Below are 15,690 nucleotides of genomic sequence, written 5' to 3' on the forward strand. Positions count from 1 at the left end.
TCTGAAGCCCGCATAGTGACAAGCCACTAAAACGCAGTTCCCATCGCAGCCCCTGCAAGGGACAAGGTAGAGCCAGTGCAGTGTGTCAGTTTTATTGTTCTTCAGCTCTGCCCACCTCCTGCTGTCAGCAGCGGGGCTGGGTGAGGCTCTGAGTCTAGGCCCTGGGTTGCCTTTTCCCTTCTCAGAACATGCTGGAGTTCAGTCTGGGCCCGACACAGGCCTTTGGCCTCCTGCATGTGGAAGATGTAAACTGCACCTGCCCCCAGCACCAGCCCCACATTGGGTGTCCAGAGCAGTATGGCCACTTCCCTGGCCCCTTCTTCTGCAGCCAGGACACATAGTGACACCAGGAGGAACAGCCCTAAGACAATCACATAGCCAGTGAACGAAGCCCACCAGCGAGCTTGAGCTATGCCTAGCCCCAGCTCTGTCCACGCCTCCCTTAGCACACTGGTCAGGGCTGACCGTTCAGCTGGTCCTAGAATAAGGGAGAACAGCAGAGCAGGGGAGGGTCAGAATGGAGGCTGGGGCTGCCTAGGAGTAGAAAGGGGCAAGGGGAAAGCTGACTCACCAGGGGCAGGACAGGGGTCTTCCTGAGGGGGGCTGTGCTTCACATACAAAGTGGCCATGAGGGCCTCATGATCAGAGAGGGGGGTGCCATTGTGGGGGTCACAACCTGTAGTGGTTTTCAGAGTCTTACAGTAGATGTAGAACCCAGAAACTGCCTAGGAAGAGCAAAGAAAGAGAAGCGTATACTCTCCCAGAGAACCAGCCAACGGAATCCTATTTCCCCAGCCCTCTGTGGCCCAAAACTACATCAGCTGAACTAATGATCAGCATGGGCTGGTGACAGGAAGAGAATGGAGAAAGGCATGCTGGGGGTAAGAGCCTGACCTTGTAAAGCACATAGTCAATGCGGATGCCAAGTGGAAATGGACCCAGGTCCTGCTGGCTGACATAGCAGTTCTTGGGTACCATGGTACAGCCATCTTCAGAGCCCTAGGGAAACAGGTGGCTAGGATGCTTCGAGGTAGGAGGGCTGAAACAATGTGGTGGGAAACAATCGCATGGGCTCCCTCACCTTAAAGTCCTGAGTCTCCACATAGGCATCCCGGAGCCCCGTCCACTCTTTCAGCAGGCAGCAGCCCAGGTCTTTGGGATGCATGTTGAGGTCCCCACACAACAGAACCACATCTGCACTCTTGGACGTGTGGCTGGGGACAGGAGGGAACAGAGTGATGAGGAAGAAATTCTTCCCTTACTATCTGCCTTCTCAATGAAACCAGCCACCCCTCAGCCCCAGTCCCCACCCCACTTCCCCTGTCAAGCCCAGGCTCACACACTGGATGAACTGGGCCAGTTCCCAAGCTTGGACCACACGGTGTGCTCGGTAGATGTCCTTCTGTCGACTGTACTCAGCATGTAGCTAAAGTGGAATAGGTGAGATTACAGATAAGATTAAGGGCCCTGAAGGTTGTCTAAAGCAGACCTGCATTGTCACTTGGCATGGAGCTTGGCACAGAATGGGTGAACCTTGCCCACAGCCACCCTCTGATCCCAGGCCTCACCCCAAGCAGCTGAGCTAGTGGAGTGCCATCTCTACCAGAGCCTAAGCCTGGCTAGCTTCACTCACATGGGTCACGTAGGCATTGAGCACCAGTCCATTCAGATGGAGCACCAGCAGCCCCACAGCCTTCCCACAGAACCAGTCTCCATGATAGACCTGCAGGCCAAAGACAGCAACTCAGAGCACCGCCACCCTCCTTTTGCCAAGGCCCTGGAAGGACTGCACCCAGTTTGTGATAGCAGAGGTGGGAGGAGACCCTTACCATGTAGGGGTAGCCATTGAGAGTGTAGACATGCTGGATAATTTCCTGGATTGGATGTCTGGAGAACACACAGAGGCCGCTGCCGATGATTCCGCTGAAAGTCAAGTCTTGCTTAATAACTAGAAAAGCAAGGAGGGGAATACCCAGCCCTCTTCCCCTCCCTTGTCTCCCAGCTCTGAGCAGCAACTTTTCTCTCTACTGCTAAGATCAGCCCCAGAACAAAGCTTAAGACAGCGAGAGGATGCAGGGCCAGCCTGAGAGGAAGAGGATGACCGGTGCAAGCAAGAATATGGGAGAGAGAAGAGCTTCCTGGCCTGAGAACAGGCCCCAGCTATAGATTTTTTTTTTTTTTTTTTTTACCTTCTGAAGTAGTGTGCATCTGGGTAGGTGAGCGATAGTTTTTGCCTTAGGTACTGGAAGTCCTGCTCACTCCACACCTGAGGACAAAGGTGAGGATGCTTGCTTGGACTTTATCCTAGAGAGAAGATTCCCCTGCGCCCCCTGCTGCCTTCTTCCCAGCCTAGCCTGCAGTACTACCTCACCTCCTGCAGTAAAGCCAGGTCGAAGCTTTCCAAATTAAGAAAGTCTCCCAAGCGCTTCAAGCGGTCGGCCCTATGCTTGCTCAGGTAGGGAATGTCCCTAAAAAAGAGAAGCCGGGGGTTGGGGGGGTGGGAAGTGGGGGTGGTGGCCCGGCGGTTAAGAACACTGGCAGCTCTTCCAGAGGACCTGGATTCAATTCCTGGCACCAACACGACAGCTCACCACTGTCTGTAACTCCAGTTCCAGGGGATCTGGCACCTTCACACAGACATACATGCAGGCAAAACACCAATGCAAATCAAATAAACGTATATTTTCTTAAAAAACAGAAAGAGAAGGGCCAGGTTCGGGGAGACGACTGCTGCCACTACCCGAGCTCTGGGCTCTGGACGTTATGGACTTAGGCGGTTCGGGAAAGCCAGGGTCGTGGCTGAAGAAGGCCCACTTCCGTCCTAGGCATGAGCGGGTGGGGACAGGAAGGTGGCCCCGAGGCCGCAGCCCGCCTGGGCGCACTTACCAGCAGTTGAGGTTGAAAACCCTCAGCCGGAGAGAGAAGTTGGGCTTCATGGCTGGGGTGCTTTGGGGGCCACCGCGGCGAGGCTGACGGAGCGCACAGGTGGCCGGCCCTGTCCCGCGCCGCACAGTCCCACGAACGCGAGCCGGGGACGACTCCCGCGTTACCGGGACAACAGGCCGTCCGCCTACCCGGAAAGGAGGTCAGCTGCAAACCCGGGGCGGGCTGCGCGAGACCGCCGGCAGTCCTGGGGAGGGTCCCGGGTGAACCGCTCCAGGCTCTTCGGTTCCTCGGCCGGATGCCGGGACCGCGGCCTACGGGTTCCTGGCTTGGCCCTGGCCCGGCTTCACCAGCAACAGGCTCAAAGTTAAGGCGAAGCCCTGCCCACGCCAGCTGTCCAGGCCCCGCCCCTTGTGGGCGTTGGGGCGGAGCCACGCGGTTGCCGTGGCGACTCCCAGTGTTTGTGCTCCGGGCTGTCCGATAGCGCTACCATGACCGCCTCTCCGCAGCAGTGCCGGCCAAAGGCCTCAGCTTGCCGCACGCTGGTGCAGCCGGAGCCGCTGCTGCAGGTGAAGGTGGTGGGGCTCTTCAAAAGCTCCAGCTTTCAGGTGTCGAAGACCATCGCTGAGGTAAGCCCTCCCCCAGACTCTACGAGCGCGGCAGCCCCCTGCCTTGGTCCGGCCAGCGCTGGCGGGGTCCACGTTCTGCCCTCCGACCGGGTGGGTGTGTGGAGGACACGTGCAGGTCGCGAGGAAGGGCGAACCGGAAAGAGAGAAGCGACCGCTTAGAACCGAGGGGGGCGGGTGATAATTGCCGCGCACCCATGAATCGAGATGCCAGTACGAGTGGTTTTGGGTGAATTACGGATTTACAGAAAAATGTTACCGCATAACTAGCTGGGGGAAAAAAAAGCTACTTGTGATTTTTGGTAATTTCATTCTGGAAGGTTTTCCCTTTAAAATTTCTGTGTTTCTGCGTTCTAACAGAACTAGATACATATCAGAATTCTTAAGACGGCCGAGAAGTGCTTTGAAGAATCCACCTCTGTCCTTGTAAATACACAGAATGATATAAAACACTTGAAGAAACAAACAAATCTAGCCAGGTCAGTCATGTTGCAGCCCATCTGCAAGCTGACAGCAGGAGAAACGTGGGAGGATGATGGTGAAACACACCAGCTCAGCCCCCCGGCCACCTGCCGATTGTGCTTGTTTTTCCAGACTGCCCAGATGGTGCAAGGGCAGCCAAGTAGAATTCACCTTCAGAAACCCCTGCATCTTGCTTGCTCCAGCATCCACAGAGGAATGGGCTGTTTGGGGTGTCTAGGAGAATAAAGAAAGGTCTCTTGGTTCTGTTTGTTTCGTTTTTATTGCTGTTTTGAACCAGGGTTTTGTGGTATTTCAGAGTTTGAGGGATTCTTTCGTAGTTGATTCTCTTATATTTCTTGTGGCTGTTCCACTCTACAGGTAAAGTATGTGCATTTTTTTTCTTCCTGTGAAGTCCAAGTAGAAATATGTTAAGTATTCTGGGACAGGGTCTCAGACATACCTTCTGAAAGCAGTGTGCTCAGGTATAGTAACTGGCCTATATTCCTGGCACTCAAGAGGTCAAGACAGGAAAATAGAGTTCAAGGTCAAGGTCAGCCTGGGCTACATAGCAGTACAGTGCCTGTCACTACAACAAAGCAAAGCAGCAGCTACAGGAGTGAGTGAATAGTAGCAGGTAGTGTTCCAATAAGACTTTATTGAGATGTTGTGTTGGACTTATATATAATTTTGATGTAACACAAAATATAATTCATCTTTTGATTGTTTTCAGTCATTAAAAGATGTGAAAATTATTCTTGGCTGTCAGTTCTTTGGAGCCAACATCTGCTATCGAGGATACTAATCAAGAAAACAATGTCTTTAATATTCTAAAAATGTAATTTTTCTTTAAGTTTTTTGCCTCTTGGGTCTATATTCAAATATGAAAATATATCAGTGTAAATTCAGTTAGTCCTAGAATAACCAAAGATATTCTATTATAATCCCAATATATTTGGGAGTAACCCCAGATGCCTGATTCATAGACAGATTTAGATTTGTAAAAGGTAAGGATAAATATTAGCATACATTTTAATTTGGATGAGGTCCATTCTACAACAAATGCTGTTATTATGAACAAGATAATGGGGTTTAATTTAAAAACTACTCATCTTGTTACTTATTCTAGATAGTTCCTCACTTAGAAACAGTGGTCATCCTACACAGACTGTGGAACTGAGAAATAATTCTGTTGTGTGGGTTGCTGGTGCCATCTTGCACCATCCCAGAGTATGATACACTCAGGCAGGCTTCCTCCCTCTTGAACAGGTCATGCCTAGTGGAGCATTCCAGGCCTGAGCTTTTCCAGGCCACAGCAGGGCCTCCAGGCATCATCCTTAGCAATAGAGATTTGGTTACCAGCATGGTCTGCCAGCTTACAACCACTTACAACTAACTCCAGATCTGGTCTCCATGAGCGCCCACATGAACATAAACCCAATCCCAACACACGCAGTTTTTTAAGAGTAATTTTTCTCCGATTCACATGAAAACTGTTTCACTAAAGCACACTCAATACTAAAATTTATCTAGAAGCCGAAACTTACTTAGCATTTGCTTCTCTTTTCCTGAATGACATAACCACAACAGTGTCCTTTTGGTAATTTTCCTTACATCAATAAATTAAGACAATAATATTTATAATTTTTTGCTACAAATCAAGTACCTGTAGATCTACTGAGGCTTAGCAATTTAATTTAGGAGAAAAATAGTCTAAAAGAACATAACAGATCCTTAAACCATTGGTATAAACTCATTTATTGAGTTATATGTCGGTGGCCTACTACACACCAGATGTGGTAATGATATTGGAAGACTAAGACGTACCTTGCCCTCTAGATCTTGTTCCCTTAAGGGCGGAATGAGTTGCCAGAGCCTCTGAGAACAGGCCAGGGCATCTCAGTCAGGCAGCATGGCCTGTGTGTGCTGTGTGAAACTGCCTAAAGGTCATCTAGACAAATGACCAGGTGGTGGTGGTGCATGCCTTTAGTCCCATCACTGGGGAGGCAGGCCGATCTCTGTGAGTTCAAGGCCAGCCTGGTCTACAGAGCGAGTTCTAGGACAGGCTCCAAAGCAACAGAGAAACCCTGTTTGGAAAAAACAAAAAAGAAAAAAACATGTAGAGAAATGATTTTGACTTTCCAAAGAAACCTTAGGGACCTTGCTGGGCAGGCATGAGGAGCTGTGTTCAGGGTCCTGGTCCCTGTGTGAAGGCCAAGCTCAGCGGACTGCTCCTGTAACCCTAAGCAGCCAGCATAGCTGAAACAGCTCCAAGTTTAACCAAAGACCTGTCTCAGCAAGTGAGCTGGGGGGCTGGGGGGGGAGAAAGGGAAGACCTCTGGTCCTCGTGTGCGTGCACGGCTATGTGTCCTGCCTGGTCCTCATGTGCGCGTGCACGGCTATGTGTCCTGCCCCCCAGATAATGCATAAATACATAAATGAGAACTTAAACTGTTCTATCTTGCAACCTAGACTCTGAAAAACAGTTACCCATCCAGATTTGAAGATCCTGTGATAATTCCTCTTCAAGAGTTTGATTGGGATCAGTATCTACAGGAGAAAAAGAGGGTAAGGGATATGTCAGCATGGGGATAATGACAAGTCCACTTCTGTGTGAATTATTTGTGCAGTTTTGGAAAAATGACAGACTCCAGCATAATTATTTCTCTTAATTATGTACTTTCCCTAAGTTATTTTAATCATCTCCCTAGACATCTTCCTCAAACAGTAAAATATTTGTAGAATGTTCTTATAAGTGGCATTGGAGAGAGACGAGTTTTAAACTGTCGGAGACGATAGCTAGCCCTGACGGCCACCCTTCTTTCTTTATATGTGTGTACCCTTCCTGTGACACCCTGGCCCTTAAATCGGAAAGTGTCACCGAGACAACTGGGTTGTGTGGGGCTGTTGTCTGAGAACCTCTACTGGCAGTGACTACCCTCCTATGAGCAGCTTGTCCTACCTGAAGCTTTGTTCTCCACATTCTCTCCATCAGTACTCTTGGAGAACCCAGGCGGGCCTCGGGACCAACAGAGCCTGTTTGGGGATGGTAGATAGCTTACCTCTTGGTAGTATTACCTGGAGCTCAGAGTGAGAAAGATGCTAAGGTGGCATCCTGAGTCAGCCACGTGTCATATGAGGAAGTCATAGTAAATACTTATGTTTGTGCTTAAGAAATAGAGGACACTATTCTAACAGGTGGGTAGGAAGGGAGGGAAACATTCAGTTCTTTGTACAGCTAGGTATAACCAATGGTCCTGGTTTAGGTGGGACACAGGAATTTCAGTGTCAAACTAAAGCAATTTAACAAAAGCAGACAGTTGACAAACCCTAACCTAAAACAATTTTCAACTATTAATTTTTAATTAATTAAATGCATGGGTGTTTCATCTGCATGTCTAGTGCCCAAAGAGGCCAAAAGAGGGCATTGGATCTGGGCCTGGAGTTAGAGACAGCTGTGAGCCACCATGTGGGTTCTGGAAATTGAACCCAGGTCCTCTCGAAGAGCAGCCATCTCTCCAGCCCCTACATAAAATAATTTTGGAAGTTTTATAACCAGGTTTATGATATTACTAACTAGTCTCACATCCTCTGCCTACTGCAGTCTGTGGTTTGTATCCATCCAGTCATCTTGCACCATCCTCTTACACATTCCACCTCCTCCTCCTTTCCAGCCGGCCTACCTAGGCATTGTACACGCGCCTGCTTGCCTTTCCCCGCTGTTCTGAACGAGGGTTTCTGGTCCATCATTGCTTTATTTGGTCTCTTTCCTCTCTTCTCTCTCCCACCCTCATTCCCTTGCTTGTCCCCTTAACTTTTTAGTGTAAACCATGTCTTGTGTTCAGTGTAGGGTTACCTAGCCCATTTGGTCCCAGTGAGTCAGTTCATTAGGTTTAGCTGGCCATTTGCTTCCAGAGAATGTAAGGCTCCCCTGTCAGGGTCCATGGGAAGGCCTATCTCTCCACAAAAAAAATAAACAAAACAAAACAAAACAAAACAAAAAAACCCAGCATCATTAGTGGTTAGTGGAAGAAAGCTCTGGAAAATATCAGAGCCAGGCTGCTGCTACCTTGAGGCAAGCCAGAAAGTCTCCCAATGCGCATCAGGAGACAAAGTATTTATATTGTATGTGTATGTATTTATATTGTATGGCATCCACCTACCTCAGTTACATTTCCCCCTCTTGTTGTAGGTTTGGATCTTGCAAAATACACCACCAGTAAATGTAAACACACCAGGCCTGCTTAGCCTTTACCAGGAATTCACCATGGAGCATGAGCAAGTTTGCTTTCTAGAATGAAAAGCTGGAAGCAGGTTTTGAGATAGGCACAGAAAGCAAGTCGGCAGATGTTAAAGCTCCTCAGACCAGCTGGCAATTCTGCTAGGTGAAGGCAAATTGTTGCCCAAACTCGTATTTTTCCAATGCAGTCTTGGGAGCAGGAGGGACAGATGGGCACTTTAATGCCATATATTCCAAGGGCACATTCTCATTGCTTCATGTTGCAGAGAGGAATCTGGAACAGCTCAGCATATGTGTGCACACTGCTGACCTGCTTGTCTGTTAACTCATTCTAGATGGTGCCTAGGGAGTACCCAAACCTCCCTAATGGAGAGTGTCAATAAATAATGAGGGGAAAGTTGGGGAGGGGATACAGAGAGGGGCACCAAAACCGTGAATCTCAGAGTTGACCAGAAGCCTTGGAATGACAGCCTTTGTTCTTTTTAAGTCGTATGAACTGAAGACGACAAAGGGAGGCAGACTTGAGGTGCTGATCCTGTCTTCCAGATGGTTAGTTATCTGAATAAAGCACAGTTTAAAGATTCAATTCTCGTCCCCCTGCTCACTGGGGTTTGGGGTGACAGGCAGCATGCACTCCAATGTTCTGGTTACAGAACCAACACTTCCCTGGGTACCACTAGATGCTCCATCAGGTCCCATCCTCCAGTCAGACAATCGAATGGACTCACAAATCAGATTCTACTAAAACCAAGTCACTCATGGTTTGCCAGGGCTGGTACTGGAAAACAACAGGCTGTATCTTCTCAGGAGTCGATGTTACCCAGGCCACACTGGGGATTTAGGAAGTTGATGATGACAGCATTGCATGGATGAAAACACTAATATACTTCATTTTAAGTAGCTTAGAAGTATTGGGGATGCTGGGCAGTGGTGGTCCACACCTTTAATCCAGCACTCAGGAGGCAGAGGCAGGCGGATTTCTGAGTTCAAGGGCAACCTGGTCTACAGAGCTAGTTCCAGGACAGCCAAAGATACACAGAGAAACCCTGTCTGGAAAAACAAAACAAACGAAACAAAAAAGTAAAAGTGTTGGGGAGGTGGGTTTTCTTCTTTGTTCCTGACCATGTATGGAAACTCCTGTTGGCCATCGGGAGCCAGATATTCTCTATCCAGAATAATCTCTTGTCTCGCGCCTGGGTTGCATGCCTTTCTTGCACACATGCATGCACGCACACACCTCAGTTCTTTGCATTGAAAAGCATGCCTTACTCAGCGCCTCTTCCAAGAATGCATACAGTAAAGTGTGCTTCATAAATGAGGATAGAGACTGCATTGAGCTCACAAATCAATGGAACAAGTGCACTATGTAGATATTATTATTACCAAATTTCATCTGCCTATGATTATAATAGTTTAAAGATTGCTTTCTAAGCTCTGTTTGTCATTATGTTGAGTCTCAAAATGTTAAATTCTTTTTGACAGCAGAATTCTGAAAGATGGCTTTAAAAAACATTTTAAAAGATTTAATACTGTAGTTGGCAAATCAGGCTGTAGAGTTAATTGTAAGATCTGGTTTGTGGTTTTAGCACTGTTTTTTATATTTTTCTGCCATCCCGCCCCAACCCCCCATTTCTCTGTAGGAACTGAGGGGTGAAACCTGGGTCTATTCCTCCTATGTGATGTGTTTTGTTAATGATCAACTCCTGGGTAATGCATTTGACCTGAAGAAGTGGGCCCAGAAGGTGTGGGATGTGGTTGATGTTCGACCCTCTGCACTGTATGAGGCACTCACTTTGGATTATGCCACCAAGTTTTTAAAAGACACCAAGGCAAGTTACATAGATTTTTAATAGAATTTTTTATCATTTGTATTAATTCAGCATTAATTGTTTATATACTCACAAAGCAGATACACAAGGAGATTAAGATGTAAGCCCCCAGTGACCTTATTAAGACCACTTGCGAAGGATTAGTTCAGGGTTTGTCGGGGCAACATGTAAAGCAGGTGTATAGCACAGCAGACGGTGTGTCTCCTTCCCTTAGACGTATGTGCATGAATTACTCCTATCAGAATATAAACACCCCAGAAGTGTCAGTGGCAACAAGGAAGGCAGAAATAGTAGTCAATCAGGCTGAGAAAATGAGACTGAAAATGGTGCCAGTGTCCGAAGTTCCTGTGACTAACTTAAGAAACAAAGATGTGGGACTGGAGAGATAGTGAAGTGGTTAAGAGCACTTACTGTTGTTCCAGAGGACCCATGTTCAGTTCCCAGCACCCACATGGCAGCTAACAACTGTCTGTAACTCCAAGATCTTGACACCCTCACACAGACATACATGCAGACAAAACACTAATGCAAATAAAATAAAAATAATTTAAAAAAAGAAACAAAGGTGTTTCGATGGTGCTCCTTCCCCAAGTTCACAGTAAAGCTGGGAAAATGGCTTTAGAAACCAGGTAGGAACAAGGGAGGCCAGAGCCATGCCAGAGGAATGTGTGGCCAGCATGCCACCCTAAGTTCATCAGCCACTAGCCCTAGGTTCATGCTGCCACAATCACCATGGAGAATAGCTTGCCAACATTTTTCATGACTTTACAGTACTTCTTGAGCCCCAGGACCCCAGAAGCACTTGCCCAGCAAATCTAGGCCACATGTTCACAACCTGCCTGTCCCAGAATAGGAAGAGGGAGAGTCTGGCCCCTGCATGTTGTGAAACCCAATGGGATATTGCCCAGACAGGAGGATGGTCAGGTGTTAAGTGGGATGGGAGAATCCAGCAGATCCTAATGAAAACAGATGATTTGCTGTCCATCCTGAAGCATGGAGATTTTGTTCAGAAGGAAAACAGTCCAGCAGAGCTTTTTGAGACTACAACATAATCCTCTTTGCTTTTGGGTATGGTGGTTGGAGCTGTGCCAAAGCAAGCTGGTGGCAGGGTAAGTGTTTGGAAAGCGCTGTGGTGACATATGCTAGGAATAATGAAAGTGTGAATTAATGGGTGGCACTGAAAATGGAGGACCTAGATTCCTGAGAAAAGACTAAGTATCTTTACATAGGGTAGATCTCTTTTTTTTCCTTCCAGTTGTTATTTTTGAAGTAGGGACTGTATGTAGCCCAGGCTAGCCAAAAACTAGGGATCTCCCTGCCCCTCTACAGCTGAGATTAGAAGTATGTTTCACCATGCACATCCACAATTATCTGCTTCTGACAGGCCTATAAAGATATCAGTTGATGCACAGGGAGGTTAATTAGGTTAATTAAATAGACTTTAATTCATTTCCCCAGTCAACTGCAATTTCTGACATAGTGTCTTATCCCTCCTAAGCCTGGGAGGGTTATTATATTATGCCTCCTGTGCTTTTTTTGTTTGTTGGTTGTTTTGGTTTTTTGAGACAGGGTTTCTCTTCGAAGCAGCCCTGGCTGTCTTAGAACTCACTTTGTAGATCAGGCTGGCCTCGAACTCACAGACCTCCACCTGCCTCTGCCTCCCAAGTGCTCGGATTAAAGGTGTGCACCACCACTGCCCAGCAAACCTCCAGTTTTTTAGCCATACCATTTTCTTAAAGTTTAGAACTTGAACAGTAGCTGAGAGGCTCAAACAAATTAATTATAATTAGCTAGCACATGGTAATCCTGTATTATTGCCTGTAAACCAAGTTCTCAGGAAGCTGAGACAGGAAGATTTCATGAGTTCAAGGTCAGCCTGGGCTATGGCTATGTAATGAGGTCCAGACCAGCCTGGGTTGGACAGTGAGACACTGTCTGAAAAAACAACAGAAAATTTTAGTTATACTTAGTATGCTTATAATACTTCTTTGCTAGATGCCAGATAACACAAGTATTATTTCAGTCTTTTAACTAAAAAAACTCAAAATTTTTAGAGTGACATAAAATAGTACAACATATTAAAGAACTACCATGTGTTTTCTAGTTTTGTTTTTTTTTGTGTTTTTTTTTTTGTTTTTACAAAAAAGGGAGGGCAAGTTACACACTACATTCATTAACTTGACATTATATATTTTATGTCTTGGACAGTGGTGTCCAAGATCTGAAACACACCCCATTAGATGTACAGCAGTCCCTAAGAGCTAGTGGGATGAAGACTATCGTATTCATTTTGAATGCCTTTCTGTTTTGTTTTGTTTTGTTTTGTTTTGTTTTGTTTTGTGACAAGGCCTTAGTAGTATGCCTAGGTTGGCCTTGGACTCACAGCAATCTGACTGCCTTAGCTTCACAAGTGTTGGGATTATGCCCAACTGTGGATGCCCTTTTATATGGCTATGCAAAACCTCTAAACCAGTCATCTCTACCGGGAGGTACACCAAGTGACAACTCATGAGGACTATTGAACAGGCCCTTGGTGCCAAAACTATAGCAGGAACAGTGGCTGTATTTTCCCAGTTAGAAGGGGTGTGGCTTGGCTCTGTGCAGCCTCCACTGCCTCTGAAAATCCAGGTCACACAGTTACCAGCTCAACACTCACTTGGCTGGCTCTTTTCCCAAACCTACTCAGAAAAGCAGAGGGCTGAAAATCCCTGGTCTGTTTCTGTCCCCAGGGGGATGGTCCCTTGTTCCTTTCCACACTGAGCCCTGCAATCTGTGAATTTCTAGGTCATTTACTCCCAGTCCTGCATGATAAGTTCACATTGTTTAAGGACTCACTACTGAGAGGTCGATAAACCATTGTGTAATATAAGTTATAAAGACTTGATAAAATAAACTAAAAAGTTACTTTAGGCCATTAATTTAACTGTTGAGTTATCTATGGGTATTATGGCTTAGATTGTATTTGCTGTTATCTATCTGTTCATATTTTGGTTAAAATCTTATCACTGAAAAGAATGCTGTTTTGTTTTGTTTTAACATTCCTAAAGCTTACAAAACATTGACCTGCATTTTTTTTCTCGATATTTTGATAGCATGATTTTGTCTACTTGGACATTTGTATTGATCTTTCTCCAATTGGAAGACTGATTTTTGAGGTAAATGAGTTTTGCTGTCTTTTTTTTTTTCAAGTAAGTTTTGAGGAGTTTATAACTGATAAAATACTGAGTAACCTTTGAAACCTTTCATCTTTATTTTGTAGCTATATTGTGATACATGTCCCAAAACATGTAAAAATTTTCAGGTCTTGTGCACAGGAACGGCAGGGTTCTCTGAGAGAGGCATAAAGCTCCATTACAAAGATTCAATTTTTCACCGAGTAGTCCAGAATGGTTGGATACAAGGAGGAGGTGAGCTGCAAACTTTAAATACGACATCAAAGCAGAGTGCCCTAACGTCTATTCCTTTACCTTTATAAAATCACAAAGAATTAGGGCTGGCCTCCAATTCTGAGTGCTGGGATTAAAGGTGTGCACTACCACACCTGGCCTTGGATAGTCTTTGTGTGTTGGAGGTGGGGCATAGTGTATCTAGTGGTGCACGAGGTCAAGCCTCGAGTGTCATTCAGGCTCTAACCGACTTCATGGTTTTTGAGACAGAATTTCTTTTTTTTGTTTGTTTTTAAATTTTATTTTATTGTATGTATATGGATATTTTGCCTGCATGTATTTCTGTGCACCTCATGCATCCCTGGTGTCCAAGAGGGTCAGAAGAGGGCATTAGATCCTCTGGAACTATAATTACAGTTGTGAGATGCCATGTAGAAGCTGAGAGTCAAACTTGGGTCCTCTGAAAGAGCAGCCAGTGCTCTTAGTCCCCTATATTAGAATATTCAAGATACTAATTTTATCCCCTTCCTCAAAGCACCCGGAGCCTTGAGCAGTATAATTAAAAGAGGAATGGAGAAAGCCCCTACAGAACCAAACCTCCTCTTTCTTTCCTCACCTTGCGATTCCTAGACTCTAGAAGTTACACAAGATTTTCTGAGCAGTCACCTTTACACCGAGGAAAGGCTCTGTGTCTCACACTTAGCCTGTTCCAGAAACTCATAATTAGCTTTGCCCCAGGTGTATTTACCCCCACATAAAGGGGCTAAGAAACTGTCTGTTTATTATAGATAGGTAGTTTTGAAATGGAACATGTCTAGGTTAGTGTGGGTTGTTTCCTACACAAAGTGTCAGCTGAGGAGCAGATGAGGTCTAAAGTTCAATCCATGCTCCCTTAGCCAAGCTGTGTTACATAAAGACATCACCTGGGGGGCTAGAGATGGCTCATTGGGTAAAGTGCTTGAAGCATAAGTGTGAGGAGCTGAGTTCAGAACCCCAGCATTCATGAAAAACACAGTGGTCTGTGTCTGTAATCCCAGCCTTGGGAAGCTGGGAATCTAGAGGTATTCACCAGACAGACAGACAGACAGACAGCCTAGCCAACTGTGAGCTCCAAGTTCAGTGAGGGACCCGAGACAGAATTTCTTACTGGCCAGCAATCTTAGATTTTAGGGATCAAAAGGAGTTTGCCCTTCAGGCAAGAGCTGGGCTTCTGGAGAGAAAGCCTTCAGACTTGCTAGACAAACTGAGTGTTTATTCTTTTGTTGTTGTTGTTTTACATTTTCAAGAAATCTCTGTGTAGCCCTGGCTGTCCTGGAACCTGCTCTGTAGATCAGGCTGACCTCAGACTCACAGAGATCTGCCTGCCTCTGCCTCCCAAGTGCTGGGACTAAAGGCATCGGCTGCACCAAGGTGTTGCTCTGGCTTCTTTTAGGTGGGTTCTGGTACTTAAGCTCAGGTACTTAAGCTTGCATAGCAAACCCTTCACTGAGTCATCTCCAGCCCAAGAATTAGATATTGATAATAACTTGTTATTAAAGGATGTTTTATATGGTCAAGTGATTCATTAACATGTTTGTATTTTCAATCCCTAATTTAAGTTCTATTTCCAGGAACATTGCAAATTAAAAAGTGACAGAGTAAGATGATATTTTTTTAAAAAATCAAAGAGTACTTTTAAAAGTTCAACTAAGGACATAAAAATACCTAGAAGCGTGCTAAGGATGGGAATTTGAAAATGGAACAAGGCTGGGCCATACCTTTAATCCCAGCATTTGGAAGGCAGAGTCAGATTTCTGTGAGTGAGTTCCAGCACAGCCAGGACTATGTAGAAAGATCCTATCTAAAGAAACAACAGCAACAACTGGGAGAGAGAGAGAGAGAGAGAGAGAGAGAGAGAGAGAGAGAGAGAGAGAGAGAGAGAGAGAGAGAGAGAGAGAAGAAAAACAAAGAATATGGGACAATGGAACAAAAGTTAGACTTGAGTGATAGGTGATAGCCCGGCCTTTGAAAGGGAGGCTCACAACTGAAATTAGAACAAAGGGGAAACAATTGATTTCTTACAAAAGATGCCACATTGCTGCAACTGAAGTACTAGAGGAAGAGTTTGGACTCCATTTTTGCCGTGTTTCTAGGGAAGTCCTGTGGCTTTACAAAGAGCAGGCAACCGCACAGTTGGGTTTGGAAGGCCTTTCAGAAGATATCCCATGAGGAGCGGTCAAGCAGCAACTTAAAGATTTACTTGAACTTAATGACACAAATAAGCTGAA

General features: G+C 45.9%; 2 protein-coding genes across 3 annotated transcripts in view; one reads left to right on the top strand and one right to left on the bottom strand.

Annotated features, from left to right (window-relative positions):
* Positions 1-71: 71 nt before the first annotated feature.
* Smpd2 (sphingomyelin phosphodiesterase 2) lies at positions 72-3,018 on the bottom strand. Its single transcript, XM_027402207.2, has 10 exons — positions 2,887-3,018; positions 2,372-2,468; positions 2,190-2,266; positions 1,830-1,923; positions 1,634-1,723; positions 1,344-1,426; positions 1,082-1,214; positions 895-999; positions 572-725; positions 72-478 (listed from the first exon to the last, which is right to left on the bottom strand). Exons 1-10 carry the CDS (start codon positions 2,934-2,936, stop codon positions 102-104), a joined length of 1,260 nt encoding a protein of 419 aa, XP_027258008.1. The 5' UTR covers positions 2,937-3,018; the 3' UTR covers positions 72-101.
* Positions 3,019-3,348: 330 nt separating this feature from the next.
* The window catches only part of Ppil6 (peptidylprolyl isomerase like 6), a 28,097-nt gene continuing 15,755 nt past the window's right edge, over positions 3,349-15,690 (top strand). Inside the window, exons 1-5 of one of the 2 annotated variants that reach the window (XM_027402208.2) lie at positions 3,349-3,512; positions 6,441-6,536; positions 9,849-10,037; positions 13,130-13,192; positions 13,297-13,444. In XM_027402208.2, coding sequence (XP_027258009.1) covers positions 3,375-3,512; positions 6,441-6,536; positions 9,849-10,037; positions 13,130-13,192; positions 13,297-13,444 — 634 coding nt within the window. In that variant the 5' untranslated portion in view covers positions 3,349-3,374. Of the gene's footprint in view, positions 3,513-3,869; positions 4,234-6,440; positions 6,537-9,848; positions 10,038-13,129; positions 13,193-13,296; positions 13,445-15,690 lie in introns of those variants that run through there. The other variant, XR_004768448.1, reaches the window with a different exon arrangement.

This window comes from Cricetulus griseus, chromosome 2 (assembly GCF_003668045.3).
Source record: "Cricetulus griseus strain 17A/GY chromosome 2, alternate assembly CriGri-PICRH-1.0, whole genome shotgun sequence".
NCBI lineage: Eukaryota > Metazoa > Chordata > Mammalia > Rodentia > Cricetidae > Cricetulus > Cricetulus griseus.

Bases quoted from the DNA above. Each gene is read 5' to 3' on its own strand.
- Smpd2 (XM_027402207.2), bottom strand. From the start codon at position 2,936: ATGAAGCCCAACTTCTCTCTCCGGCTGAGGGTTTTCAACCTCAACTGC. The intron at 2,469-2,886 runs GTAAGTGCGCCC...TCTCTTTTTTAG, and splicing joins GTTTTCAACCTCAACTGCTG to GGACATTCCCTACCTGAGCA. The intron at 1,215-1,343 runs GTGTGTGAGCCT...TCCTGTCCCCAG, and splicing joins GAACTGGCCCAGTTCATCCA to CCACACGTCCAAGAGTGCAG.